The sequence below is a fragment of the Oryza brachyantha genome, chromosome 5 (assembly GCF_000231095.2).
Source record: "Oryza brachyantha chromosome 5, ObraRS2, whole genome shotgun sequence".
Lineage (NCBI taxonomy): Eukaryota > Viridiplantae > Streptophyta > Magnoliopsida > Poales > Poaceae > Oryza > Oryza brachyantha.
This window is the reverse complement of record NC_023167.2, coordinates 16,974,696-17,002,119: the sequence shown is the minus strand read 5'-3', so window position 1 is coordinate 17,002,119 and position 27,424 is coordinate 16,974,696. Positions and strand designations below refer to the sequence as shown.

Below are 27,424 nucleotides of genomic sequence, written 5' to 3'. Positions count from 1 at the left end.
ATGAACCGCCATATCCCATCTAGCCTTGACCGTGAACCAAATACACCCTAAGTTGGTGCCACTCCCCCTAGTTTTCTAATGTGGGAAAATTTTCACGTCACACATTGATGCCCCTTAGTCAGCCTTGACCGTGAACCAAACACACCCTAAGTTGGTGCCACTCCCCCTAGTTTTCCAATGTGGGAAAATTTCCAACAATCTTCCCCGTCACACATTGGTGCCCCTTAGTCCTGACCGGCTCGACACACGAGCACATACAGGTCTCACACCTGCGGTCCACTGACCGGCCCAACACATAGGCACATACGGACGCTTCACACCCACGGTCCACTGGGCTTCGGGTTTACACCACCGAGTGTGCACGACACTAGAGAGATTGTGGATTCAGCTCTGATACTACTTGTTGGCCCAAAACCGGGAGACGCCGGTTCAACCGAGAGGAAGCCCTTCTACACCCAAAAGCTAACCCATGAGGTGAGTGACCCCTTATTTTTTAAATTGGTGCCACTCTCCTAGTTTTCTAATGTGGGACTATTTCCAACATCATTCACGCCAAACCAGGATGAAATCTTTCATACAAACGACAACAAATATTCAAGAAGTTTTCTTTGTTTCTGATTCTTTGCCGCTACCCTCCTAAATTGCAAACAGGTTCTTACATTACATAACTGCATACTACTCCCGCATAGGATATGTTTCCAGGAAGAGTTCAACGCAGAAATGTAGCTTCAATGCAGGCAAAATAAATTCATGTTTGTTCGGCAGTGAAACATAATGGAGAAACTTCAGTTTACACTTCACTTATTTCGACGATTGTATTCACAAGATATGACGCTACTGATAAACTGCACAGCATCCACAATTTTGACAAATCGGGGCAGACGCATCAATCTTAACCGGGTACATAAGAGGTGATTGAAAAGTTTACGAATGGAATACGGGTTCTTGGATCACCATGGAGACACAGCAATTGTCCAAAGGTAGGTCCTGTTACTGCATAGCCAACAGTCTCAGCACTCATGGTGCGTCATGTTCTAACAGCAGCCTGATGATCTTTGGGCCCGGTTGCCACCCACCACATCCACGGTGTCCGGCACATACCTTCAAGAGCATTAAGTGAAATTAAAAATAAAAACACTCTGAAATATAACCAAATGGAAACAGACGTGTAGTGATGCTAAGATGGTCCAAAGAGAAGACAGTACCTTGAAAATGAAATAGTACCTTGAAAACGAAACAAGCATTGTGTCTAAAGACCAAAAGCAACCCTCTATTGATTATTTAATGTACATACAACTCAAGTAACAGCCAACAGAAAGAATTGTTGATTCTTTTAATCCAATTCCTCTTATTACAGTGGTCCATTTATAAGCACTTTTCGATATATCAAAGATCAACAATCGCTTGCAATAAAGGCTGTTAAACTTTTACGAAAGGTTACAGAGAGCAAGAAAGTGCACTTACAGTTCTTCCTCTGGCTCATTCTTCAAAGCATTCTTCACAATGCACTGGAAAGCCTCCTCCACGTTTGTTCCATCCTTGGCAGATGTCTCAAAGTATGGGATGTTCCCTTTAGAGGCACACCATGCCTTTGCCTTCTTCTCAGAGACCTAAAATATTACCAGTTTGCCATATTCATATCAGCCATCACACAGAAGCTATGGAATTCGATTAATAGGAACTTTTGTTAGAAAGGAGAACAAGTAATGATAATTACCACACGGCTGTTGCCACCATCTACATCAACTTTGTTACCCAAAAGAACAAAAGGGAAGTTATCAGGGTCTGATGGGCTTGCCTGTAAAGTTAAACATCCAAAGTGAGACAAATGACATGATCCATGGCCAATTACAAGAAAGCACAATACCTGAATTAGAAATTCCTCACGCCAGTTATTAAGGTTATCAAAAGATTTCATGGAATTGACATCATAAACTAGAACACAGCAATCCGCTCCACGGTAGAAGGCAACACCAAGACTCTGAAACCTTTCCTGGCCAGCAGTATCCCATATCTGCAATGAAATATGGTTAAGCAGAATAAATCAGCACATTAAAAGATGGTCATCCTCCAAAGTTATTTGCATACATGAGAGTACCATACATCTAACACATCGGACTGGAATCAAACAGAATAAGGAATCAGAAAAAACTGAAGCAGATGTCTTATGCATATGAGACATGCTCTGCATGGAAATAAGAAGCAAAACAACATACAATAGGTACATGCTAAAAGCATTATATGCAGAACTAATCTGAAAATGGTGTAGTTTGTTAATTAAGCGGGAGCAAGAGCTTTAGGATTAGTAAAACGAGAAGGCTTGGGGCACCATATTTTGTATGATGATTCCAAAAACCATAATGGTAGTATTATTTATAACCATAGCAAAGTATCAGACAAAAGAAAGTAGGATCTAGGCTGCACTTGGTTTCTATTGAATCTATTCTTTAACAAAGCATAAAGAAATTCTTAAAAGGACTAACTTTTCCTGACAGCATTTTTTCTCGTGTAAAATAATCGGTAGTAATACATTAAGCCAGCAAAGCAGTTTACATAACCATAAAACACTAAATTCGAGCGTGCCTTTATCAATTCAGGAAACCATCAACCAGTGGAAAATGTGTATGTTAATTAATGTTATACAATTCGATCTTGAAAACTCAAATCACACTGCCTAAACCCGAAGACAATTTGAGGACTTTATACCATAATGAGATTTACAATCAGTAAATCAAGTGAAAAATATATACACAAACAGACATTGATAAAAAAAAACACTAAACAGCTAACATATTCCCTACTTTTACACCAGAGTGGAGAAGTTAAGTACCCAGTCGATATTACACCAATTCGCACTACTGTTCACATGAAGGGAACTAATTAATCTTAGGGCACGATGAAGAGAAGACCAGCAGTGCGGATAAAATCTTACTTGCAAAGTGAAGAGCCGATCCTCGAACTGGACCTCCTTGGTGAGGAAATCGGCGCCAATCGTGGCCTTGTACTGGTTGCTGAACTTCTTGTTCACATATCTGAATTAAATCACAGCTCAAGAAAACACAAACCCCTATATAAAAGAGAGAGAGAGAGATAAAAACCTATACTACTACAACAAAACCCCGTATTACTGAAACGAGGCAGCCAATCATCAGGGATCGAATCTCTATGCGGATCGAATCGAAGGATACTGGTTCATCAGGGACGTCTTCCCAACCCTAGATCGCACCAAACAAGCAAACAAACATGAACCACCAAGTCAGCGGCAAACCGAAACAAACAAAGAAAAAAACCCGCCCAGCGAACTGAAAGGGCGGGAGATCCGAATCGCTCACCCGCTGTCCCCGAGGATGATGACCTTGAGGAGGGTGCGGCGGCGCGACGCCATCGGGATCTCGCCGCGGCGCGGCGCGGCGCGGCGCGGCGCGTGGGGGGGAGGGAGGAGGGAAGGAAGGGGTTGGGACTTGGCGTTGCGTGCGGCTGCTGCGTTCTGTGGGGGCGCCGAGCAGGAGGAGGAATGGGGGGAGACCGGAAAGCTGGGGAACGGAACGGATGCGTGCGAGGTGGGGACCGTATGAGGAGGCGAACACACGCTTGGCAACAGAGATAGGATGCGTAGAGGTTTAGCTTCCTGCCTCCCTTAAGGCCTTAACAATACTAGCCCAATGCCCTTGTTTTTCTCATAAAATGTGTTGCATGTATAGAAATATTTAACTTTATATTATCATCTGTTTAGATTAGATTGTTTCTTAATATTAGATTTGGTTGCTACGAAACTGAAGGGTAATTTGCAAAATTTACAGTGAGAGTAGATGGGGGCGATAGGTTTACCGCCACTACCACTGTCCCATTTGAAATGACTATAGATAACATATCATTCTCTTCGGTATTTTTTCATCAATTACATGGCTAATATCTTGAATTAGTTAATATCACACTTACATATCGACAAATATGTAACACAATATTTCAATCAGCCCCATCTTTTGGGTTGGGGTTATAACCCAAAGTTTAATTTTCCAAACTTAAATATAAAGTTGATTTTGAGGTTATTTCATAAAAGTTTATTTTTTAGCTTTAGTTTTTAAATTGATACAAACATGTTTATAAAAAAATATTTATAAGTTGTTTTTTATTTGCAAATATGTTTTTAACTTTTTCTTCCGACAACCCTAAGGTAAGGTTCTCCAAGACAAAAAAAAAAAAAAACTAACGGTCACGTCTCTAATCTTACTCTCCGATTTGAAAACTTCACGTTGTTAATTCGTGAGAACTGTTAGTTTATTTTGTATAATCTTGTTAGTTTGTTTCATATAATCTGTTCAGTTTTGCTGTGGATCATGTGGTTTTATAAATTGTGCTTCCATATTTTAAACTGGTTAGTTAATGGGTGTTTTCGTTCGGTGAGTGAGCTTCCAAAACGCGTTAGTAATGCGTCAAACGGCATATTTATAAATAAAAAATAATTTATGAATAAACTTACATATGAGTATTCTTAGCGAAATAGGAGAAATGTTAAACTTCAGTGAACAAATCTAAACTCAATTCTTAAAAGTTTAAATTTTAACGTATAAGAGTCGTATGTTGCATGACCAATGAAAGTGACGGAAAGCAGAGTCCTGGAGGAAGATTGTCCACGTGGCATCTTCAGCAGGACAGATGTGTTGACAACCTAACAAATGGAAAAAACAGGAAAGTTCTGTACAGCACAGCTCACTCGTCACCTGATCACTCCCAGTCCCATGTGGCTCACGTTGACTGCTAATCTGACTTGCTCTTATGTTTTTCTTTTCTTTTCTTTTAGTGGCATAAACTCCATTACAGTGCAAAATTGCGAGGAAAATTGAGACAAAACCTAGCGAAAACGAAGAAAAAAGGACTGAAAATTCATCTAGCCTCTAACCGGGCCAAAAAAAGAGAGATTTTTACGAAGCTCGAGTGCAACCGAAGCGTCATGGCAAGCGGCCGGCGCGTGTTCGCCTGCTCATCGGCTCTGCGTCGTCGTCGTCGTCGTTGTCGGGATGGCCGGAGTAGTGCCGTGGCGCCACCACCTGGGACGTGCCCGGGCCGGACCCGGCGACGTGCGGCCGGCTGGTGGCCGTCTGCGTGACGCCGGCCACCTCGGCCATGTCGACTTCGCTGCTGGAGATGGATGGGTTCTGCCCGTACTCGCTCGTCGCCTCGCTCAGGTAGTCGCTGTCGGTGACGGCGCCTGTGCCGGTGCCTGGCACGAACGCCATCCTCCTGATCCGCCGTACCAGCTCCGTCGTGTCGCCGGAGTGGTGTTCCTGCGAGTGCAGCAAGCTCCTCCCCGGCGCGACGCCGGCGTTCAGGTCCTCGATGGACAGCTCGCCCTCCATGTATCTCACAATCTACTCGTCCATTTTTTTTAAAAAAAAAAGAAAACTCAGAGATCTTTTTCCGCCAGAAATCAACGAGAGAAAAGGCAAGGGCTCACCTGGCTCATCCGAGGGCGGGAGCGCGCCGTGTGCCGCACGGCGGCGGCGGCGCAGGTAATCAGCCGCTGCATGTCACTGGTGTCGTACAAGTTGCCAAGCTTTGGATCGACCAGCTCAGCGTAGACATGCTCTTCCAGTGCTTTTGTCAGCAGAGGCCTTGCCTGCATAAAGTGAACAACTTAATAAGTGCAAAGTCCTTACAGAAATAATTAGCCATAGATAATTAACAAGAGGGGCTAATCTGATGCTGTCACTGAAAGATAAAATGAACAAGTCGATGGGAAGGGCAACTCTCTGTATTTTACTAGTAGTATTATACTATCGGTAGAAAAAGAGTATTTTTTAATTTATTAATTACTTAATTACAGTATTTTGTAATTTTGTTTTTTTACAATAAGATCATAATAAAGAGGATGATATTACCTCTTTAAATTTCTACTACATATAATATTATTAATAGTATAATTTAATCACAGTCATCTGATATAAATAGATCAACGGTATAAACTAAATTAAACTACCATTAAAATACACCGGAGTTAATCCACCGATGAGAACCGGGGGATCCCGGCAAATTGCACTATCCAACCAGCTGAGAGTTTTATGGTACATACATACCCAAGAAACCAGAGTCTCGTCGTTGTAGGGCTCAGTCGACGTGACGGGTCTCCTCCCGGTGATCAGCTCCAGAAGCACGACGCCGAAGGAGAAGACGTCGGACCTGTCGTTTACTTTGCCAGTGGTAGCATACTCCGGCGCCAAGTACCTGAAAAAAAAATAGAAAAAAGGAGCGTTGATTTGATCGTCACCAGACCACATGTTAGCACAAATGCGAATAACTAGTTTTTTTACCATTCTTAAAATTCTAGGACCCAAGGTGAAAAATATAGTACATTGAATTTTTTTAAGGATAGTGTTTACCCGAAGGTGCCTATCACGCGGGTAGAAACGTGGGTGTCGTCTCCGGGTTGGATCTTGGCCAGACCAAAGTCTGCAACCTGCACAAGAAAAATGCTGCTCATCCTGAAATAATGCTCTTGCCGGTGTAATCAGCTGGTGTAATCTCATCACTTGCTACCTTTGGCTCGAAGCTGTAATCAAGAAGGATGTTGGCTGCCTTGATGTCACGGTGAATGATCTTTGGATGACCTGAAATCATCAACACAACTGTCCATCATGAGTTCTGAGAGTGATCAGATTGAGGGAGCAGCAGAGAGAGAGCATGATGAACTTACAGTCCTCGTGCAAGTAGGCCAGCCCCTTGGCCGAGCCGACGGCGATCTTCCACCTCCGCGGCCAATCCAGCGTCGACCGGCCGCCGCTCCCTGCACCGGAGAAAGCTCCCGCGTCGTCAATGCCGCCGGCGGCGCGACGGCGAGGCGAGAACGAGAGGCGATGGGGGTGGGGGCAGCGCGTACGTACCGTGCAGGTGGAAGTCGAGCGTCTTGTTGGGGACGTACTCGTAGACGAGGAGGCGCTGGTCGCCGTGGATGCAGTAGCCGACGAGGGAGACGAGGTTGCGGTGGTGGACGCGGCTGATGATGTCCACCTCGGCGCGGAACTCGCGGTCGCCCTGCCCGCTCCCGGGCCGGAGCTTCTTGATGGCCACCTCCTGCCCGCCGGCGACGGCGAGGACGCCGCGGTACACGTGCCCGAACCCGCCCTGCCCGAGAAGCTTGCTCTCGGAGAACCCGTCCGTCGCCACCTCCAGGTCGGCGTACGAGATCGTGCCGCCGCTCACCGGCGCTGGCGGAGACGGCGGCGGCGGGTCAGAGCCACTGCCATCGCCGCCGTCGCCACGCGGCGAGCGCGCGTGTGGCCGCGGGCTGTACTTTATGGCCGTGTAAATCGGCGGCGATGGCTGATGCGAGGCCACCGGCAACTGGAACTGGGGTCCGTAGAAAACGCCTGGTTTACATGAGAATATGTCAAGAATTCCATTCCACGTCGAACAAAATCACCTCATTTTCAGCCTAATTTATACACCTTCACAAAACTATAAAGACTATAATATGTATTTATCTTCTAAGTTTTCAAATCTCACCGTATTTGGTCCCAATTTCACCAAACTTTAATGTAAAAATGTTTTTTTCAAAAAATATTTTTTTAATAAATAAGAGTATTTAAAATGAAGTATTTTGACTAAAAGATAGTATACTAGCTAATCAAACTGGAAAAGATGCAAAAGTCTCGGAGTTCTAGATAATTTGAGTTGCTTTGACTCAGTTAGTATTAACTTTGGGTAATTTAGGGGTCCGGATCCCCTAGAGTTGAAACCAACTCCACCCAGTGGATTTTGCCAAATCCTAATCATCCAGTTGTCTCTACGGCTGAGATCATGTCACAGCTAATTAAGCCAATTAACTCCCTTAATCAGGTAGATTTGGAGGGAAAATACTTACCTTTTTAACTTTTCCCTCCATAACCGTGATAATACTCCCGCCATCACGATCAAGGAAACATACATTTCTCCTCACGTCCTGTTCTTCCACATGATAATTCTCCTCTTCTCCCAAACAACCAAGCCTATCTGTCCTCACGTTCTGTTCTTGCAGATGCTCTTGCTGCTGGCCGGACGGAGCATCTGCGCGGGCGCTCGACGCCATAGTCGGCGTGCTCACATGTGCTCTTGCCGCTGGCCGGAGGGAGCATCTGCGCGGGCGCTCGACGCCGCCGCCGCCGTGCTCGCATGAGCCCTTCCTGCTGGCATGCCAGAGCATCAGCGGCCCCTCGATGCAATCGTCGGCGTGCTCAAATGTGCTCTCGTTGCTTTATCCAGATATGTGTGGTGTACTGTTGGTCTAGGGGCTTCGTGTGGCTTCCAAGTAGAAGAAAGATACTTTAATTTGGTGAGACTTGATCTCAACCGTAGAAGCAAATAGATGGTTAGGATTTGGCGAAATTCACTGGGTGGAGTTGGCTTCAACTCTAGGGGATCCGGACCCCTTGTTCGCTTTAATGATTGCATCAAACTTTTTCACACGGTCCACTAGCCTGGAGTTATTTAGATGTGGCTAAATTTTTATTCTATGTTTGACACTAATTTAAAGTATTAAATATAGGCTAATAAAAAACTAATTTCATAAATAAAAGCTAATCCACGAGACGAATTTTTTGAGTCCGATTAATCCATAATTAGCAAATGTTTACGGTAGCATTACATAGGCTAATCATGGATTAATTAGACTCATTAGATTTGTCTCGTGAATTAGTCCAAAATTATTGATGTGTTTTATTGATAGTCTATATTTACTATTTATAACAAGTGTCCAAATATTCGATGTGACTAGAGCTAACTTTAGCCCCTATAAACAAACACCCCGAGAAAAATGTTTCAAAGAAATCGAACGGTGCAAGCAGAGCACAGCTAGCCTGACACGTCGATCTCCACTGTCCAAGCCGTTCAAACTTTGCGAGAACCATGTGTCACGTCACGGTCACCCAACCCAACACTAGCCAACGCATACTCTCCGTGACGTCACCCGCCGCACAGAGAGTGCGCGCGCGCGCGTGCCGCGACGGCGACGACTCGACGGCAATGTGTGGCCGGTAATGCCCTGAAGTGCGGCGTTGCACCGGCCATGTCAGTGGGTGGAGTGAGTGGAAGGAGACGTACCGGGTGATGCCGCCGGAGAAGGGGCGCCGCGCTGGCGTCGGCGCGAGCAGAGGCAGAGCAGGCCGGCGACGAGGCCGAGCACGGTCACTCCCACGATGCCCGCGACGATGGCGATCAGTGCCCCTTGCGGGGTTGAGGGCGAAGGCGATGAGGACCGCGATGGCGGAGACGGCGGTGGAGGAGGAGTGGTGACACCAGGGGCAGGGGGTGATGGGGTGAAGACGGGAGGAGAAGGGGCTGGAGAAGACGGCGGTGTTGAAGGCGGCGAGGGAGACGCTGCGGGGGCAGCTGGAGATGCCGCTGGTGGTGCCGTCAGCGCCGGTGCGGCCGCCGGAGGTTGGGACGGCGGCGCCGGAGAAGGCGGGGATGGCGTCGGTGGCAGTGGCCGTGACGGCGTCGGTGGCAGTGGCCGTGACGGCGTCGGTGGTAGCGGATTCACCGGAGAAGGCGGGGACGGCGTCGGTGGCAACACCGGAGAAGGCGGGGACGGCATCGGTGGCAACACCGGAGAAGGCGGGGATGTCGTTGGCGGTAGCACCGGCGTCACCGGAGAAGGCGGGGACGGTGTTGGCGGCGGTGGTGTTGCCCGGGGAGACGGCGACGGCGGCGGCGACTGTATAACAGGAGGAGGGAACAACGAAGGCGTCGGTGGCAGCACGGGCTTCCCCGGGTTAGACCGCCGCGACGGTGGCGGTGTTGGCGGCAAGGGAGGAGGAGATGGGGACGGCGGCGGCGTCACTGGTGGAGGAGGAGGCGACAGAGTTGGAAACAGCGCCACCGGTGGAGGAGGACTAGAATCCGCCGGCGGCGGCTCAGGAGGAGAAGCCGCTGGCGGCGAGGGAGGCGGAGCAGATGCCATCACGGGAGGCGGACTCGCCGGCACAGCAGGTGGCGACGGGACGGGCGCGCCAAGAAACGGAGGCAACAACGGACTAGTGCTCCGAGACGGCGGCGGCGACGGCGGCGACGCCGCCATGCGCAGGCGCACGCACGAGGCGATCAATCGGAGAAGAGTAGATCGCGGAGAGAGAGAATCCGAAGCAAGGAATCCCAACCGTTGAACCCGCCACGACCGACCGGCCGGCTTTAGCTTGGATATAATATATTTGTCGCAGTTTCAAAACACAAATTTGCACGGGATTTGCATCGGTTTGGGGGGGGGGGGGGGGGGGGGGGCGTTCTGTTCAGGTTAAGTACGTACGAGGGGTATGGTTAGTTAGGTTGACGCTTGGTTACCGGGTTAAGCTAGCTGCTGCTGCTGGGTGCTCCCGCTTTGATGAGTCGCGTACGCGGCGGACGTGTAGGCGGCCGACCACACCACCAGCTTCGGTTGCAGGGCCACACGTACAGAGGACTCTCATTGCTGTTTTTATCACTGTATGCTTGCTGACATGAAAGAAAGAGAGGATAGGACGCTGCATGTTTGCTGACGTGAAAGAAAGAGAGGATAGGACGCTGCATGTTTGCTGACGTGAAAGAAAGAGAGGATAGGAGAGAGAGGTGGTCATGCAAAACATCAACTCTTTGCGCATAAAACAAAGAGACAAACAGAACATCTGCCTTGTACGTGTGCTGACTCTAATCAGAGACGCTGATAGATGGAATGTGAACGGAAAATTAATTAGTCTGTAATTATGAAAAATCGGTTTAAGAGACAGCCCGTAAGTTTTTTCTGCTGACGGACGTGAGATAGAGCCTTTAATAGACTCTACCACTGAAATTCTCGTATATTTAAGTTCTTGTATATCGCTTTAAATAATTATAGAAAAGAGTAATATGAGGTGCCACTCTATAAGTTTAAATTTTAATTTACATTTTAAACTGAAACTTAGTATATGGACAATCACATCTATTTTTTTGTTTTTTTTACGATTTACAAGAATCGAATTTGAGTTTGCATGTTCGTGATCTACCTTATCGAATTAGTTTAATTATCCTATTAATTATTTAGGTAACATGTAATAAGGGAACGGATATTTATTCGGCCGATTAAAATACTTTTCCCTCTGTTGCATGATACCGAGATGTGTCCCGTGTTCATCCTGCCTTCAGGCTTCAAGTGTACAGTTCCTTTTAGGTGTAGATTATTTTCCGGTACCGTGTACTGAAAAGGATTGGTTAGAGAGAGAGGGCGAGTGCCATATCCCATGATGCCGTCCATTTTGAGCTGTGAGTTGTGAGTGCGGTCGCTCTAACACGTCAATGTTTACGGCAACGCAAAAGCTTGATGAGGAAGGCCTTAATTAGTTCCTAAAAATTTTTACCAAAATATTAGATCGAATCTTTAGACACCTAAATAAAGTATCAAACGTAGATCGAATAAAAAAATAATTACACAGTTACAGAAAAAATCGTGAAACGAATTAAATCTTTTGAGCCTAATTAGTTTATAATTAGCGATAAGTGATATATTACCTATATATGTTAATGACAGATTAATTAGATTCAAAAGTTGGTCTCGCGTTTTTTATACTTGCTGTTTTTTCCAACTTCTATTGTGTTTTTACAGTTTCAGAACACATATCATGACTGAGGCAGATTGAATCAAAAGACGTCCACATTCTCCTTCCACTCCACAACTTTTACCCCAAACGGAAAATGAGAAACAAGAAAGCCTGAGAATTGTCTAAAAACGAAAAGCCTAGGAAGGTTCGCCAATATGCATTTTCCAATGCAGATTCAATAGGTGGGTGTAGGAAAAAAAACAAAAATACTTTGTGGATAAAAGAAATTATATATGTGTTCTTACTGATCTAAAAATCAATGCTATAAAATAAACTACGATGAAAAAACCTAAGATCAACTCCAAATTTAAGATTAAAAATTTAAAATTTAGCTTATAAGCACAAGCAAAAGCGAAAATATAGTGTACCATATTGTTTGCTATATTTTGTTTTTCGTTCTTTCTTTGTTCATAACTGAAATCTTAGCACTCATGTCATACGTACATACCTCTATAACAGGAGGGCAATAGCAGTTTTTTACAGTCAGTGGTAGAGGGATACAGATGTTGGTCTGGAGTCTCGAACACGCTAATAATCCTTCACAAATACTAGCATGCTACGAATTTCCCATATCCTTCCGGTTATTTTCTCTACTAAACAATCGTGATTGAATACTTTACTCAGATTGCTATTCCTTTACTGGCAGTGATATATTGAAGCAGCAACTGTTGACCCACCAGAGGAGCTGTTAATATCATCATTGTGAGTGGATTGCCAATTATGTGCAGGAGTACTATCTGTGCATCTTTCTTGTGTACATCATTGTTGTTGAACCCATTGCATCGTCCCCAAATCCACATGCTTCAAAAAAGGGCCTGCCATTAGCACCAGAAATGATAAACATCATCAGATACCGGCAAAGGTTTATATTGCAACGCATACCTTTATGGATAATTTTAACGTATAGTATATTGGAAAGAACACTGAATTTACATAAGGTGAAACAGATTAGACAGGAAGTCAATACCTCTCCTTTTCTGTACATAGTACAGAAATGTCAAATATACCTCTGTTGTGGAGTACTCTGCAGAAATTGTGACAGATGAGTAGATGAAAATTGAACTGTAGATGAGACATCAACCTGATGCACACAACAAGCATCTCTACTTCAAATATATTGCATTGCATCGTTGATCTAAACATCAGCTACTTGGTTTTGAATTTAGTATTAAGGACATTCAAGGCAAGGGGACTTCGCATACCAAAAGCTAAAACAGTTACAAGATCCTAGTTAATAACCTGTATGCAAATTACACTTGATATGTATAAACTCCCAAGATAATGTGATCAATCCAAGCAAGTACGGATAACTTTTGGAATAACAAAGGAGGAAACATGATCATGTATGCTGCTTTTTTCCTCTATAGAAGGAATATAGTAGTGTTTATGCTCTATTGTGCTGGATGGAATAATTTATGATCAGGATCCTGTATGCTGTTTTTTCCTCTAATGAATCACAGTGACAGAAGGAATCCCTTTCAAACTCTACCACAAGACACACCACTATGGTAGTATGGTACATTACCTTGTAATTCTCTCAACTATTTTTCGGCCTATACCTCTCCTCTGTAGTGATGGATGTACCTGTAAGTCACTGAAGATAGTCATATGAACAGATGCAAAGTGATGGCTTGTTTTGACAACCTTTTGTTCACTGTTCAGGATTCAGGAATATAATATCAGGACACATCAAAGCAAGTATCAATCACTCCAGTTCCATATTACAAGTCACTTTGGCTTTGTACTAAGTCAAACCTCCTTAAGTTTGTCCAAACTCCAAATTTATATAAGAATATGTTTGTGGTTTGGGAAATTGGAAGTATAGGAACAATTGTGTTCAATAGTGTCAATCCTAGTATCAGGACTGTTATCCAAACAGTGGTACGTTGTGGTGTTTGGCTGGAGTAGATCACTAACCATTGTGGGTTTAGGTCACTTTGTGTTCTCTTGTAAGAACAAGTCTAGTTTGCATTAGGGGGTGGGGGATTTTGCCCACTTCCTGTGTTTTTTTCCTCTTAATGAAATGATGTGCAGCTCTCCTGTGTGTTCAACCAAAAAAATGATGTGACAACTTTTCGAACACAAAATAAATATACTATAAGGACATATCCAATGATGGTTTCATAAAACTAATTTGGTGTTGTAGATGTTAGTACATTTCTATAAAAACTTGGTCAAACTTGAAGAGTTTCTACAACTTTATATAAAAAAACTCAAAGTGACTTGTAATATGAACGAATGGAGTATTAGATAGACTGACTGTACTCAATTCAGGTATGCGCATTAGGCCCAAGTACCCTTCCAATCATTTCAAACACACTAGCTGAGTTGCATGGTTGCACTTAGTGCTGTGAAAAAAAAAATGTTTGAATGGAATTCAACTATATTAGTGCACAAAGACTTTACTCTTAGTTAGCGCAATTGTTTTCTGCATACATGTTCTTTGAGTTATTTTGGACAACATTACAGATAATTAACATATTAGGGTCACATGAAATACATGCAGCCCCGCCGCCACCAACATTAAAACGTTACCTTCTGTGGAATGTTTTTCAGTCAGCATTCCTACTACAGATAAAGTTGCCCTCTCAGAATAACACTGTGGGAGTGCTCTTGTTTCTTGCAAAAAGTTTGCACATTTTAGTCAGTATTTGGTTGCTAGATGGAATATTGAAATCCATGTAGAGTACTACCCATGCTCATAGGTATCCATTCGGATCGAAACTAATTGTTGCATATTCAGATTTCCATCAGGAATAACACACAGTTTCACCGCATTGCCCATTTGAGATTAAGAAAAAGATAAATCAGCAATTACCACAACGTCGTGCAAGGACGCGGTGAGCCCGACATCGGAGACGGCCCGGCCAAACCCGACGAGCCGCCGGTCCTCCTGCCGCCCGAGCCCGAGGCCGAGGCCCAGCAACCGCTGGCCATCGCCGCCGCCTCCGTCCTCCAGGAACCTCGCGCTGCAGGAGACGGACACGACGAGGAAGCTGTGCGCGAGCGCGACGCGGAGCTTGCGGAGGTCTACGGGCTCCGCGGCGGCGGGGGGAGGCGAGGGGCGGATGGTGCAGGAGTGGGCGCAGGCGAGCATGAGCGCCTGGAGGTGGGACGGGTCGACGGCGGCAGGGTCCATGGAGATGGAGACGGGCGGCGGCGGCATGGGCTTGGGAGCGGGCCTGGAGCCGAACGGACTCGGCGTCGGGAAGAGCGCGGCGGAGGTGGTGAGGCGCGGGAGCTTGAGCTTCGCGGCGGCGGCGGCCATGGCTCCCGGCCTCATCGATAGCCGCGGGCAGCGGGGCGAGCAGAGCGTGGAAAACTAGTGTCGCTGGCGGGTGGGACCCATCGACTCTATCCAGAATTCCAGATTCTAATGGACCGGGTGAGTCTCACCAACGAACGCTGACGCTCCCGTTGACATGGGTGAGCAGTCTATATAAAAGAAAATTTACACATATAGTCTTCTTATAATTTATATTTATAAAGTTTCATGTTATATTAGAAATTTTATGCATAGAAAATTTATATGTAGAAACAGATTTATATCATATAAAGTATGTAGTAATATTTACATGAAAAAAGTAGCATCTTAAAAAATATATCTACAAAGATTATATACTAAAAAGTTGTATATATTAAAGTCTCTACATAAAAGTTTATAGATAAAGTGTTGCAAAGTGTGTGCGTGTCTATATATATATATATATATATATATATATATATATATATATATATATATATATATATATATATATATATATATATATATATATATATATATATATATATATATATATATATATAAGGTATGGAGTTGTATCTGTATCATATATATGTAAAAAGAGTAGCTACATCTGTTCGCTATCTTTTCTATATATAAAAATAGTATTTGAAGAGTGTCATATCCAAATGGTAAACGTGGTATTTAATGAGTGTCACAACCAAAATAGTTCAATTTCCCTTTTTTTTATGGCCATCAAATTATCATTATAGATATAACAACTTAGTTGTTTCGTTAAAATTAAGGGCCTCATCAGTTGGCCTAAAACACATATGCCGCTACTAAAATACATATGCCGCTACTAAAATAACTGTCACAAATATAAATGCTAACATCCTCGAGAATTTTCAAATGGATCCTTATCCTGGACTATCAAAATGTGTCTTCTAATATCATGATACGGCTATTGGTAACAACGAGGTGTCATGACATATTTTAGCTACAATAACTTTCAGTATTTTCGTAGGGAACATAGAGGACGACATGGCTAATGCCATAGATTTCGGTTGCGAATTCATTTGGCATGGTCAAAGTTCTCTATCAATTTTGTTCGTTGGACAATGAATACGTGTAGCTAGCAACAGCCATGGACAACTGTCCTGTGATCCTCTCCAAATTGGTCCTCAACATTTTAGTATCTACTGCTGCCCCGTTTCATATCGTAAGACTTCCTAAATTCATCAATTATTGAATGTATATAATTTATATATATGTCTAAATTTATTAGCATCCATATAAATCTAGCCAAGACTAAAAAGTCATATTATGAAACGGAGGGAGTACTATCTACCAATCTTACTGGTACATAAAAACCTTAAACCTACTAGATTCAGACACACATCAGTGAGGCAGCACAACACAAGGACAGCCAAAAATAATCAGCAATACATCTCAGAGATATTCTTTTTATCCTCCATGTGATATGAGTTGGTCCAGATGATCCAATTAGAGCGCGTGTAAAGGCAGGTTGGATTAAATTCCGTTGTCTGAATTTTTTTTTTTTGTAAAGGCAGGTGACTCCAATTGGCATTTGGTTTGACGCTTTACATCCATTGATCCTTCCATATATCTGTTGGATTGGTTAGACTTGTGACCAAACCCACATGACCTCAACCTCAAATCTCCCTTTGCAACTGCTCTCTCTGCTCATCTGAATGACTCACTGCATCATGCTGCTTTATCTTTCGTCAGACCTGAAGATAATGAAAATCAAAGACAAATGCAGTATATATCTGTCTGATCATTCAAGGGTGCAGCCATGGCGTTCAACTTTGGTTGTTCTTTTTTTTTTTACATGAGACTGCATTGGGTTCGATTGCCATGGCTAATCACGTCATTACAGCTCGTAATCCGCCGTGGCTCCAGAGCAGAAAAGTGCTTATGATCCTCGTTCTGTCAGTTGGGGACAACCACAATCGATCCTCATTCTGTACAGCAGATGATATTGTTCGGTTGTTCTGTCAGTATATGTTGTAGTCTTGTCTGATAAAAGCTCTGATCCAACAATTTAATTATAGGAAATGCTAAGTAATACCATTTCGATGAGTATGTATATTGAAGGATTCTTCCGAAGAGATTTTGGACCAAGAACAGTGCAGCTTTGCAGAAGAGATTTGGACTAAGAACAGTGCAGAGATTTGGAATACTGTACTTGTAGTTGTTGCTATTCCGGTTCAGTATTTTAGCTGCCTGTGTGCTGTGCAGCCTGCAGGTCCTGGAAATGACATTCATGTTTGAGCTGCAGCGCCATGATTGTGGTGGTCCTCTCACTAATTATGCTTTTAATCTCTCACAATGATTGCAGCTAATGATGGCACGATCAACTTTCCAGCAAGGAGCTGCAGGAAACAAGCGAACTCAGTTTGCTTTCTCCTCAAATTTTCCACCTGACTTCTGCAGATCACAGAAAACTCACGGCCATATGTCCTCCAAAACAGTTCATCACCTTAAGATTGAAAATAATCAGCACTAGCTTAACGACATTTTGATGTCAGTAACAAATCTTTTTCTATGAATGCGCAAGAGAAAACGCTATGCCCATTCCCTTAGCTTATAAGCACTAGCCAAAATTTAAATTTTAAAGTTGATTTTAAAGTTTTCATTAGGGATGTTAACGGATCAGATAATATCTGATCCGATCCGATCCGAATCCACTTAAATTGAGGATGTGGTAGGGGTTTACAACTATCCGACAGATACGGATTCGGATAGTGAGTTGCGGATTCGGATACGGATATGATATTGTTAATATCCGGTGGATGCGGATTATCCAATTTTCTTACCGGATTATCCGATAGACATTTTAGCGGATAATCCGAGTTTTTACCCCACAAAGCACTCAATCAAAAGCTCATCAATAGCCCCAAGTATTTTTAATTCAATATTGGATGACAATGTATTGATTATATGTATATATCACATCCGGTCATAATAATCCGTTTCCGAGCCGACTTTACACCGACTCCGCACCATTTCCAACATCCACAACAATCCGCATCCGTATCCACATCCGGAAACATCCGCACCCGCTCCGCATCTGCTTAAAAAATATGGTTTAGGATATGGTATAACAACTATCCATCCGAATTCGCTCCGTTAACCCCCCTAATTTTCATTATAGTTTACTTTTTAGTATTTGCTTTTAAATCACTAATGTCACATATTAAAGTTTTATTCATAAACTATTTTTCCGTTAATGTGTTATACCTGTAATCAACCTAAGCAAAACAAGGATAACCGATGTTAATTAATAAATACTAGTAATAGATCGAGTTAGCGTTTTATGTGACATGCTTAATCATGATTAAGTTCAGACCTAAGAGTAAATATTTACCTAGGAACTTATTTAAAAATCACATTTACGGATACGTCAGTGTAATGCATATACAACTATATACGTGGTGTTGTTTTGTGTGTCCTCTGTATAGTTGAAAATAATACATTGATGGAGAATATATTAGCAGGTGCGGGCTTGCATAGCCACCCACACCACTATTGGGCTGTGTTATTTGTTGCTTAAAGATAAATTATTTTATAATTTTTATGATAGCTAATAGTATGAATGATAAAATTAACTATGATAAATTGAGAAATATACTTTACAGAGTTAAAATGATTAATTTTTTTAATAAAAGTTATTTAAAAATATATCGTTTACCAGTTAAAAACACTGTAAATCTATAGGAGTTGTGGTGGTGGTGAATCTAACACCATCAACTGTTTCTTATTTTTTAAAAAAATCAATGCATTTCTATTAGCTCTACTTTAATAACACGCTAATGATGTTTTTTAATGAAATCTCGTTGCAACGTAACGAGCAATATATCAGTAAAAATAAAAAAAGAGTTAAGAATAATCTGGCAAAAAAAGCTAGCACTGTACTTGTCCCTTCCTAATCCATTCGTCTCTCCTGCTAAAACTCCATATATAAACTAACCACCTCGAAGCATCTAGCTCACAATCACCCACCCACACCGAGACGACACGCTCTCTCGCTCTTGATCTCTCTCTTAATCTCTTGGAGACTTGGACACGACGCGGCAGCCATGGAGAGCGAGCCGTCGCCGTCGACGCCGACGCAGTCGTCCTACTTCGCGGGCTGCATGGGCTCCCCGGCGTGGCTGCCGGCGGTGCAGAGGAGCCCCGCGCGGTTCCACCTCCTGTCGTCGCGCGACGCCGCCGCCGCCGCCGGCGGCCGGGACGACGGCTGCAGCAGGCGGGCGTGGAGCCGGCTGCTGAGGCGGCTGGTGCGGGAGAGCAAGAGCTTCTGCAGCTTCAGCGGCAGGCCTCCGCCCAGCAGCATGGCCGCCTCCACCTTCCACTACGACGCCGCCAGCTACGCCAAGAACTTCGACGACGGTAGACGCTCCCACGCCGCCGACGCGCCGTCGCCGGCGCCGCCGCCGGAGCTAGCTAGCTAGAGGGTTTCTTGATCTTTTGTCCTTTTTTTTTTCTTTTTCCTTCTTCTTTTGGTGGTTCGCTCGTAGCTAACTAGCTAGCTCTGTGTTCTTGAGATGGTAGTTGCAATGTTGATTTCGTGGATGACTTCACCAAAATCCTTGCTGGTGCAGAGGAGATATGGATTCTCATTAATTTGTTGCAATGAACTGGATTAACATCAATCACCGTACATATCAAACCGTGATAACATTTGATAAATAGTGACTTCAAAGACCAGCATTTACTTTGGATTTGCTATGAAAAGATGTCTCAGTTAATTGTTCCAGCAGTGAGTGTGCTCAACATCTCAATGATCTCATCACTACATAATTAAGAGAAGAAATGGCTGGAATCAGGGATGATGGTGTGATATTTTTTTTAGACAAAAGTGAGCTAAAAGCAACGGGATGCAGATGAACCACTCGAGGAAAAAGCACGCACTTGCACTAATCATGAGCTGGTCATGGACGAGAGAAAAAAAAAAGGCAGGCTACTAACAATAATCAAAGCGATTGCAGAAAGCATTTAGTCTCAACCGTGCTGAACTGAATGGATTACAATTGAAACCGCCTTCAATCTTGGCACCGGTGATGCTGTGCTGTCGCCTGTTCATGGCAATATACTGTATATCTGTCTCGACGAGGACATGAATCTGCTTAGCTGCATATCCCTTCTTGATCTTGACTGAACTTTCCGCCATGGCATTGCTTGTGGTAAGAGCAAGCTAGAGAATTTGGTACCAATACTAACTAGTAGCTAGCTACACCTCTAGAAACAAACCATTGACATTGCTTACCTCTCACTCAAGATCAAATCTGAAACTTTTTCTTATCCCCAACTAATTAAGGACTACTAGTTCACTTGCTTCTGTTTCTGAAAATTGATGAAATGGCAGGCTGTACATTTCTGGAAATAATACACAGCAGTTAACCACCACAGCAAGTCCTAATCTGCTAATTAAGGTGACGGTTTGTTGCAACGACAATAGCACTGTCCACTGAAGCATCAGTCTCATTACGAAGGATTTTTCAGTATGTGTCAACGAGATGATCGATGGAGCTGCGGCAGCAGTACGATCAGGGGGCATGAATGCATATTGTTACGTTTTAAAAACGGTCCGTCTCCGATGCGTTCTACTTATAGGAGAATTTAATCGATACCGTTGATATACTTTTACCGGTCGACTATAATTAAATTATACTAAAGATTTGAAGAAGCAATATTGTCCTTTTTATTGTGATCTTTATTATAAAAAGCAAAATTACAAAATACTACTAACTAATCAATTGATTAAGTATAAAATACATTTTTAATAAATGGTTGAGATCAGCAATATAATACACCAGAAGAATACACATGTGTTTCATATCATCTCCAGCATGTGGGTGTTTTGGCCTGATTGTGATTATAGCGCTGGAATGTTCAGGCCCTGTTTCGCAAAATCATTGGAGTAAACTGGAGTACTGGACCCGGGAGCTCTGCTGGAGATCGACTGGTGCAGTGTCAGTGCTAACTCTGAATTGATACACAAATTGCAGATGCAGATGATGCAGGTATAGTAGCAGCAGCAGCAGCAGCTGGTGTGCACTGAGGAGGAGCACTGTTTGGATCCAGGAATCAATCAAGGGCATTAAAAACTTTGGGGGGGGGGGGGGGGGGGGGGGATGGACGAACGACACCAGTGTGCCATAATTGTGGTGTTGGTCCAGAATGACTGTGGACTGGAATACCCTGATGAGAAGAATCTCCAATGTTTCAATCGTTCCAAACAAAGAGAAAAAAAAGCAATTTTACCGTCCTTGACAAAGTAACAGGAGGTATTAAAATTGCAGTGTAAAATTTTGGTACCTTTTGATAATTAGGAGGTACCAAATTTTATATTAAAATTTTGATACCTAACTACTCAAGAATTGTAAAATTACTTAGGAAAAAAAATTTCTCAAATCTTCAGTAGTAGATGCACAGTCGCTCTGGGTAGCAATTCGTGTTTATTGTAGCGTTATTTGCTCCGATCTTTCTGTACGCACCAGAGGACAGGGAACTCATATTATCACCATAATACTGATAAGTAAATTTTGAGTGTAAAAAAGGGCACACAACGACTCCGTGGCCCAATGGATAAGGCGCTGGTCTACGGAACCAGAGATTCTGGGTTCGATCCCCAGCGGAGTCGCAGTTAATTTATTTATTTTAACCTTTTAGCTACCACTGCTGTTTTGATTTTTTTTTGTGCCTTTATACCTGTGCTAGTTTTGATCACAAATTATTTTTATCTTGTACAGAAATTCAGTTGTGCTAGTTTTGATCAATTTTGACTTTTGTTATTTCTTTTTTTGCCTTATACCTGGCTGTGCTAGACATAATAAATCAGTTGTGCTAGTTTTGATCAGTTTTGATCAAAATTGTTTTTATCTTATACTCCATTTGGATTTTTATGTTCGATGTGGTTGATTTTTAGACATATGTTTAACCATTTGTTTTATTCATTTTCTTTTACAAATATGCAAAAATACAAGTCATGCTTGAAGTTGGTAAAAAAACAGCTGTTCCCATTTAATTTTATTTGAATTTCACCAAAAGTTGTCTAACTTTTCTTCAGAAGTCCTCAAAACCGAGAAGGCTCTTTCTTTAGAACGGAGGAAGTACATTTTTTACCTTTACCTACGTTAGCTTGTACATGTACAGAATTTAGGAGCATATTACTCACGATTAAACTTAGCTCTATTTCCTGCCATCAATTTAGTGTTTTTGTCAATGTTCTTTTGGCCGAGTAGTGCTCAATGCAAAGTTAATTATTCGGTCCTTAGCAAAGTGATAATAGCAGTCTCGAATATCATAACACAAATACCGTGGCACAAGGACAAGTAGGGAATTCTTCTCAAAAGTTGCTACCACCAAGTTTTACTTCTACATCTCCAAGCTCAAAATTTATATCTAGCTATGGCGATCTAGCACAACCACTCTACATAAGTTAGAGCATAATACTATTCCTAAGGTGAATAAATACAGGAATTCAAGTGATATCAGAAGCACACGAAAGCTGTGAGCTTTGAGATAAAAAAAAAAAAGAGCACACGAAAGCAACGTTCAGCTATCACAGCTCCGGCCAAAAATCTTCGTCTGTTCCATAGTTTGGGAGGTCACTTGCTCGCGCCACCCTTCCTCTTTTCCTTGGCTGCCAATAGTAAAGCATAAATAATACTCCCTTCATATTTTTATGTATGACATCGTTAACTTTTAGTATTACGTTTGACCATTCGTCTTATTTAAAATTTATATCCAAATATGCAAAATTATAATGCATACTTAAAGTTCCTATAATAATAAATTATATTATAACAAAATAATTAATAATTATATAATTTTTTTAAATAAAACAAATGGTCAAACGTGGACCTAAAAGTTAATGGCGTCATATAAAAAAATGTGAAGGGAGTATGAGCATGCAATGTGTGGTAGGGCACAGACAAATAGTTTATAATACAATTTTGTATGGCTCAAGTACGAGCATGAGGGAAAAGCTAGTGTCAGTGTAAAAATCTGAGCTTGTCGCTCTTAAGTCACATATTAGTTGACATAAAACATGGCCAACTACTAACGAATGGTAAGTTACTAGCCGCTACAGGTGGATGAATGGAAAAACATGTCAAAACAGAATAATAGCAGCTGCTCTGGGTTTATGAAGAGATAATTAGACTAAGACGCATACCAAAGTTCCAATATACTTGCTCCTAACAGATAAAGTTAGAAAAGATACATACCAGCCTTTTCCTCTTCACGCCTCTTTGCAGCTTCCGCCCTTTCTTGCCGTATCAAAGCAAGACGCTCTACAATTGGAAAAAAGATAAGTAAATATCATGATTGTTTGCGACTATGACAAGCAACTGTGCTCCCACAAATCTACGATCTGACGAAATATACACATACATACTTAAAATAAAATATAAACGAGAAGGATTATCGCAAAAGATCAGGTTCTACTCTTAGGTCTACAAGCCAAACGGCATATTTGCAAACAAAAAATAATTTATAAATAAAATTTTTACTATGTGTTCTTAACAATCTAAAAATCAAGGTTAAAAAAAATAAGATGAAAAAACCCTAAAATCAACTTTAAATTTAAGGTTAAAAATTTTCAATTTTAACTTATAAACATAAGCAAAAGCGAAAAGATGAAGGTGAAAGACATTACGGTATAAGTGGAAGATCATATATAGAAAAATAAGATAACCTTTAGAAGAGTTATAGCTATTTCTCAAGCTAGTATGCAAAACTATAACTAGTTTAGGCCATATGAGAGGTTATTCCTTCAAAGATTAAGCTGCCATAGTCTTACATGAACAAAACAGAAACGTATGAACGCGACCAAAGCGTATATTTCAAGTAGTATTAGTATATACGAGGCTTTTTCAAATTTGACACTTCTTTTTTGTTGGAAGGATGTCACTTGAATGATAGTTCCGGTGACAATTTTATAATTTTCTAGTGGTAGTTTTGCAATAACGATTTAAATTTACAATTGCCGCAAATATATACTACAAACAATAGAAGAAGGAAGGTATCACAGAATACTTAGAAATTAACAATTGCTTTTTTAGGTCCTCACCTAAATCTTTCCTAGCCTTTTCAGTTTTCCCTTGCTCCTGGAGCTTCATGTAACGCTCATGAGATTTCTGTTTTTCAAGCTCCTCTCTGCAACAGGCAAAAGCTTGTAAAAGCGTTGAATATGGCAACAATGCATTCTGTTGCCTTTATAAGGATTAAGAAGGCTCGTTCATATTTCCTTACAAATGATGTCAGCGTAAAGATCAAGATCTACATTTTCTTTTTCCAAAATATATACCCTTTTCTCACATTTTTTAGGAATACCCTTTTTAGAAAAAGAAATCCAAAAAAATATCCGTGTCGTAGTGGCGACAAGTCCCCCAAGCCTATTTTGTATTTTTAAATGGTATATTTCTGAAAAATTGTGAGAGAAAAGGTATATTTTGAATTTTTATTATCATTGTGTAAAAGATCTACCATTAATGTTCTAAAAAAATAGAGTGCAGATTGCAGTTAATTATAACAGGAATAAATGCAAACAAAATGAGTCACGGACATAAAAAAAATCAACAAATCACTCTGTAAAATACTATTGAAAACAATCACGAGAGCAGATGGTCCTACCAGCCACCCCTCTATGATAAGTAGTCCTTATAAACTTATACCGATGCTGTTGATATTCTCACTTGATTTACAAATAAACAGGAAAAAAGGAAAACTTTTAAATTGACAAGAGCATGGTACACAAACCCACCTTTCACGCCTGGAGAGAGCAGTTGTCCTACCAATCTGTGACAGCAAAATTAATCAGTAGACATAATAATAAAAAAAAACGTCTCAAATTTGTACACTTAAATGAAAATAACCGTAACAGTATCACAAATCCAAAAAAGAATAGACTCAAATAGTACCTACGGTCAGGATGATAACATTCTAAAAGGCTTATACCTCTTTGTCTGGGATTATGAGCTGGCTTGTAAGCCAAAAAGCTGAAGCTTAAACACACATATAGCCTTTTACTTTGAGCTTTCTTAAAGCCACAAGCCACTATGTTTGGGTTTAGTCTTATTGGCTCAAGACTGTAAGCCGATTTTTCGGCGTATAGGTTTATAAGCTGGTGGCTTAAAGTTGCTCTTTTATTGGTCTTTTTTAAAGTTATAAACCATTTCTTATACTTTTAAGCCAAAAGCTATGTGCGAGTAGCATTTTTTGTCTTATTCGGAATAGAGGTAGCATCCCATTGTTAATCCTGAAGCTTTTAAGTCACCAGCTTATAAATCATATAAACTGAAAAGTCAGCTTATAAATCTTTTAAGTTGAGCCAATAAGCTTAAGTCCAAACAAAGAGTGCCCTAGGAGTTTGTCCTTAAACTTGATATTTAAAAGCCACTGGCTTATAAACCATAAAAGCCGAAAAAGTCAGCTTAAAAGCCCAAGTCAGTAAGCCCAAGCCAAAACAAAGTAGTAAGTACATGAAGCAAAACCACTCATTCTAGCATAATTTTACTGAATATTCACTTACGCACATCACTCACTAGAATTGACATAAAACAAAGTTAAATCTATTACTACAGATTCAGACATTCAGTCTCGAACAATGTATATAACCTGTGACCTGTAAATGCTCTTCCTAGAGAAGAGCATCGCTACCAGACCACCAACAACATGGACGGCTAAAGAAATCAGTATTTGACCATTAACAGGGAACAAACATTTCAATATTGACTTACATCAATGTCCTTGGCTTTTATATTCTTTGGTTTCACCAGGTTTGGATTCTCAATCTCGATAAGACCTTCAGTGCCTTTATGTTTCTGATGTAACATCGAAAAACAGAACGGTTATCACACACAAAAGTAATCAAGGGTCAAAGGATGTAGGGCAAATGCATGTTTTCAGCATGAGAGTGTCTTACATTCTTCTGGAAATTGTTAGATGCTTCCTCATCTGATTCTTGACTCCTATCATATACGTCTTTTTCATCTTGCTTCTGTTTATCAAATTACAATCACATTAATTATAGGTAAGCAGACTTTTTTTTTGGGGGGGGGGGGGTGTTCAAGTTAGCATAATTTTGACAAAATATGCTTTTAACTCAGAACTTCTAAAAGATTTGAGTATGCTTTTGGTTCACAAACGTAGACGAACAATTTAATCATAGTAATTTTATTATGTTTCAAAAAAATAAGTAACTTTTATTGGCTTGTAGCCCGACAAAAATATTATAGCCTTGCACAGTATAAGAAGAGAGAAACAACAAAGGACTAATTGAATTGTTATGTTTAATATGGATAAACTAGGTATAAAAGAAAAGGGTGTGAACCTTCTTAAATGTCTTTGGACGACCTGCTGAAGTACCCGCAGCTGCATCCAATTATACACGAATATGCTCAAAACATTGATCAAATAATGTAAAAAAAATGGGTCATTCTCTATTTTCATTAGGAAGCAGAGGCAACAAGCAAATTCTATGTCCAAATTCGTAATATACAACTTGACACTCAGCATACAATGCCCCAAGTCCTATCTTCATTTTCTCAGAATATTTATGACACTGAAAGTAAGAAAGTTTCCGCCAATTCTAAAATTTGGCAGAGTGGACAAGGAAATATACACACAGCAACTCTAGAAGTCAAACGGAGCTAATGAGCTCTACGTAGCCGATTCCTCAGACCATGAGCAGAATATCATATGGGAATTGGGATGGATGAATATACTACTAGATGAGACATCAATAGAACAGTGATAAACAAACAATACCTCAAACCCCAACCAACCCGGCCTCTCTCACAGGCACAAATTGCTTGTAAACCATGCCAAATTCGCAAGAATAATAATAAGAAAAAAAATACAAACAATGCGGGATGAAACTGAACACCGGGTGGTGGGCAACAAGCTCTCAACCGCCTGATCGCTCGATCTGAACTCCACCGATTTCTTGCCATGCCACAACGCCACCGATTCCAAGCGGTTCACGAGAAACCGCTCCCGTCGCATCGATCGTGAAATCAAGCAACCAAACCTCAAACCATCCGACGAACAGGTTGCAAGCAAACGACGGCGTGTCTTACCGATCTGCTCCTCGCTGGAGAAGCTGCGCTCCCCGGTGGGCTTGCCCTTGAACTTGCCCTTCGCCATGGAGCTAGGCACGGCGGCGCGTAGACGTAAGCACTACTCCGACGCCGACGGTCTCTCCTCTCTCCTCTCCTCTCGCCGCGGGTGCTTGTGCTCGCCTTGTCCCTTGACCTCCTCGCCGCGGCGCCTTTTATAGCTCCAGCCGCCTGGGCCCGAACCGGCCGATCTCCCGGTTCGACCCGGCCCGTCTATGCAAAACCGGCTCGAAGTCGCCTTCGTGTTCTTCCTTGAGCCGGAGTAGGATGCTTCCCCGGTATAAATATGGCTTCCGACTCCGAGTCGACGACGGCACGGAGGCGAATAGACCACGTTTCCTCGGCGTCCCGGCGAATCGCGTTCCCTCCCGTCTCGTCGACGACCTCGAGAGCGTCACGGCTCGATCGAGTCCGCGCGGTGGCGGCATGAAGAAATTAGAGAAGGAGACGGGCGGCGGCGGCGGCGGGGG

The 27,424-nt window shown here is 42.2% G+C and overlaps 5 protein-coding genes and 1 non-coding gene across 7 annotated transcripts; 2 read left to right on the top strand and 4 right to left on the bottom strand.

Moving 5' to 3' along the window:
* Nucleotides 1–723: 723 nt before the first annotated feature.
* On the bottom strand, nt 724–3,508 carry LOC102706475 (ras-related protein Rab7). Of its 2 annotated transcripts, XM_006654586.3 has the most exons (7): nt 3,333–3,460; nt 3,189–3,215; nt 2,933–3,032; nt 1,868–2,014; nt 1,718–1,798; nt 1,465–1,610; nt 724–1,101 (listed from the first exon to the last, which is right to left on the bottom strand). In XM_006654586.3, exons 1-7 carry the CDS (start codon nt 3,383–3,385, stop codon nt 1,035–1,037), a joined length of 621 nt encoding a protein of 206 aa, XP_006654649.1. In that variant the 5' UTR covers nt 3,386–3,460; the 3' UTR covers nt 724–1,034. The 2 variants fall into 2 exon arrangements, with proteins under 2 accessions (XP_006654649.1, XP_015693137.1); XM_015837651.2 differs by having other exon boundaries at nt 1,718–2,014; nt 3,333–3,508.
* Nucleotides 3,509–4,751: 1,243 nt separating this feature from the next.
* LOC102700243 (proline-rich receptor-like protein kinase PERK15) lies at nt 4,752–10,048 on the bottom strand. Its single transcript, XM_040524385.1, has 10 exons — nt 10,006–10,048; nt 9,383–9,685; nt 9,073–9,309; nt 6,879–7,364; nt 6,692–6,781; nt 6,535–6,605; nt 6,378–6,454; nt 6,075–6,222; nt 5,456–5,617; nt 4,752–5,369 (listed from the first exon to the last, which is right to left on the bottom strand). The coding sequence occupies exons 1-10, from the start codon at nt 10,046–10,048 to the stop codon at nt 4,950–4,952; spliced, it is 2,037 nt and encodes a 678-aa protein (XP_040380319.1). The 3' UTR covers nt 4,752–4,949.
* A 1,894-nt stretch (nt 10,049–11,942) lies between these two features.
* On the bottom strand, nt 11,943–14,968 carry LOC102706195 (acetyltransferase NSI). Its single transcript, XM_006654585.3, has 4 exons — nt 14,395–14,968; nt 13,102–13,160; nt 12,544–12,600; nt 11,943–12,391 (listed from the first exon to the last, which is right to left on the bottom strand). Exons 1-4 carry the CDS (start codon nt 14,857–14,859, stop codon nt 12,310–12,312), a joined length of 663 nt encoding a protein of 220 aa, XP_006654648.2. The 5' UTR covers nt 14,860–14,968; the 3' UTR covers nt 11,943–12,309.
* Nucleotides 14,969–18,829: 3,861 nt separating this feature from the next.
* Nucleotides 18,830–19,532, top strand: LOC102699963. Its single transcript, XM_015837177.2, has one exon. The coding sequence runs from the start codon at nt 18,906–18,908 to the stop codon at nt 19,278–19,280; it is 375 nt and encodes a 124-aa protein (XP_015692663.2). The 5' UTR covers nt 18,830–18,905; the 3' UTR covers nt 19,281–19,532.
* A 1,867-nt stretch (nt 19,533–21,399) lies between these two features.
* Nucleotides 21,400–21,472, top strand: TRNAR-ACG. Its single transcript has one exon. It is a non-coding gene; the product is annotated as a tRNA-Arg (tRNA).
* Nucleotides 21,473–22,013: 541 nt separating this feature from the next.
* On the bottom strand, nt 22,014–27,072 carry LOC102705912 (28 kDa heat- and acid-stable phosphoprotein-like). Its single transcript, XM_015837482.1, has 8 exons — nt 26,916–27,072; nt 26,168–26,208; nt 25,760–25,834; nt 25,575–25,658; nt 24,599–24,633; nt 23,906–23,991; nt 23,061–23,126; nt 22,014–22,474 (listed from the first exon to the last, which is right to left on the bottom strand). The coding sequence occupies exons 1-8, from the start codon at nt 26,980–26,982 to the stop codon at nt 22,440–22,442; spliced, it is 489 nt and encodes a 162-aa protein (XP_015692968.1). The 5' UTR covers nt 26,983–27,072; the 3' UTR covers nt 22,014–22,439.
* Nucleotides 27,073–27,424: the final 352 nt, after the last annotated feature.

Excerpts from the sequence above, each read along its gene's own strand:
- LOC102706195 (XM_006654585.3), bottom strand. The coding sequence starts at position 14,859 with ATGAGGCCGGGAGCCATGGCCGCCGCCGCCGCGAAGCTCAAGCTCCCG. Across the intron at positions 13,161-14,394 it reads CGTCCTTGCACGACGTTGTG|GTACATCCATCACTACAGAG; the intron begins GTAATTGCTGAT and ends AGTGACTTACAG. Across the intron at positions 12,392-12,543 it reads CTATGTACAGAAAAGGAGAG|GCCCTTTTTTGAAGCATGTG; the intron begins GTATTGACTTCC and ends TGCTAATGGCAG.
- LOC102705912 (XM_015837482.1), bottom strand. The coding sequence starts at position 26,982 with ATGGCGAAGGGCAAGTTCAAGGGCAAGCCCACCGGGGAGCGCAGCTTC. Across the intron at positions 26,209-26,915 it reads CTCCAGCGAGGAGCAGATCG|CTGCGGGTACTTCAGCAGGT; the intron begins GTAAGACACGCC and ends AATTGGATGCAG. Across the intron at positions 25,835-26,167 it reads GTCCAAAGACATTTAAGAAG|AAGCAAGATGAAAAAGACGT; the intron begins GTTCACACCCTT and ends TTTGATAAACAG.
- LOC102699963 (XM_015837177.2), top strand. The coding sequence starts at position 18,906 with ATGGAGAGCGAGCCGTCGCCGTCGACGCCGACGCAGTCGTCCTACTTC.
- LOC102706475 (XM_015837651.2), bottom strand. The coding sequence starts at position 3,385 with ATGGCGTCGCGCCGCCGCACCCTCCTCAAGGTCATCATCCTCGGGGAC. Across the intron at positions 2,015-2,932 it reads ATCGGCTCTTCACTTTGCAA|ATATGGGATACTGCTGGCCA; the intron begins GTAAGATTTTAT and ends ATTTCATTGCAG. Across the intron at positions 1,102-1,464 it reads AATGAGCCAGAGGAAGAACT|GTATGTGCCGGACACCGTGG; the intron begins GTAAGTGCACTT and ends ATGCTCTTGAAG.
- LOC102700243 (XM_040524385.1), bottom strand. The coding sequence starts at position 10,048 with ATGGCGGCGTCGCCGCCGTCGCCGCCGCCGTCTCGGAGCACTA. Across the intron at positions 9,310-9,382 it reads CGGCCGCACCGGCGCTGACG|CCCCTTCTCCTCCCGTCTTC; the intron begins GCACCACCAGCG and ends CGTCTTCTCCAG. Across the intron at positions 5,370-5,455 it reads CCCGCCCTCGGATGAGCCAG|ATTGTGAGATACATGGAGGG; the intron begins GTGAGCCCTTGC and ends ATGGACGAGTAG.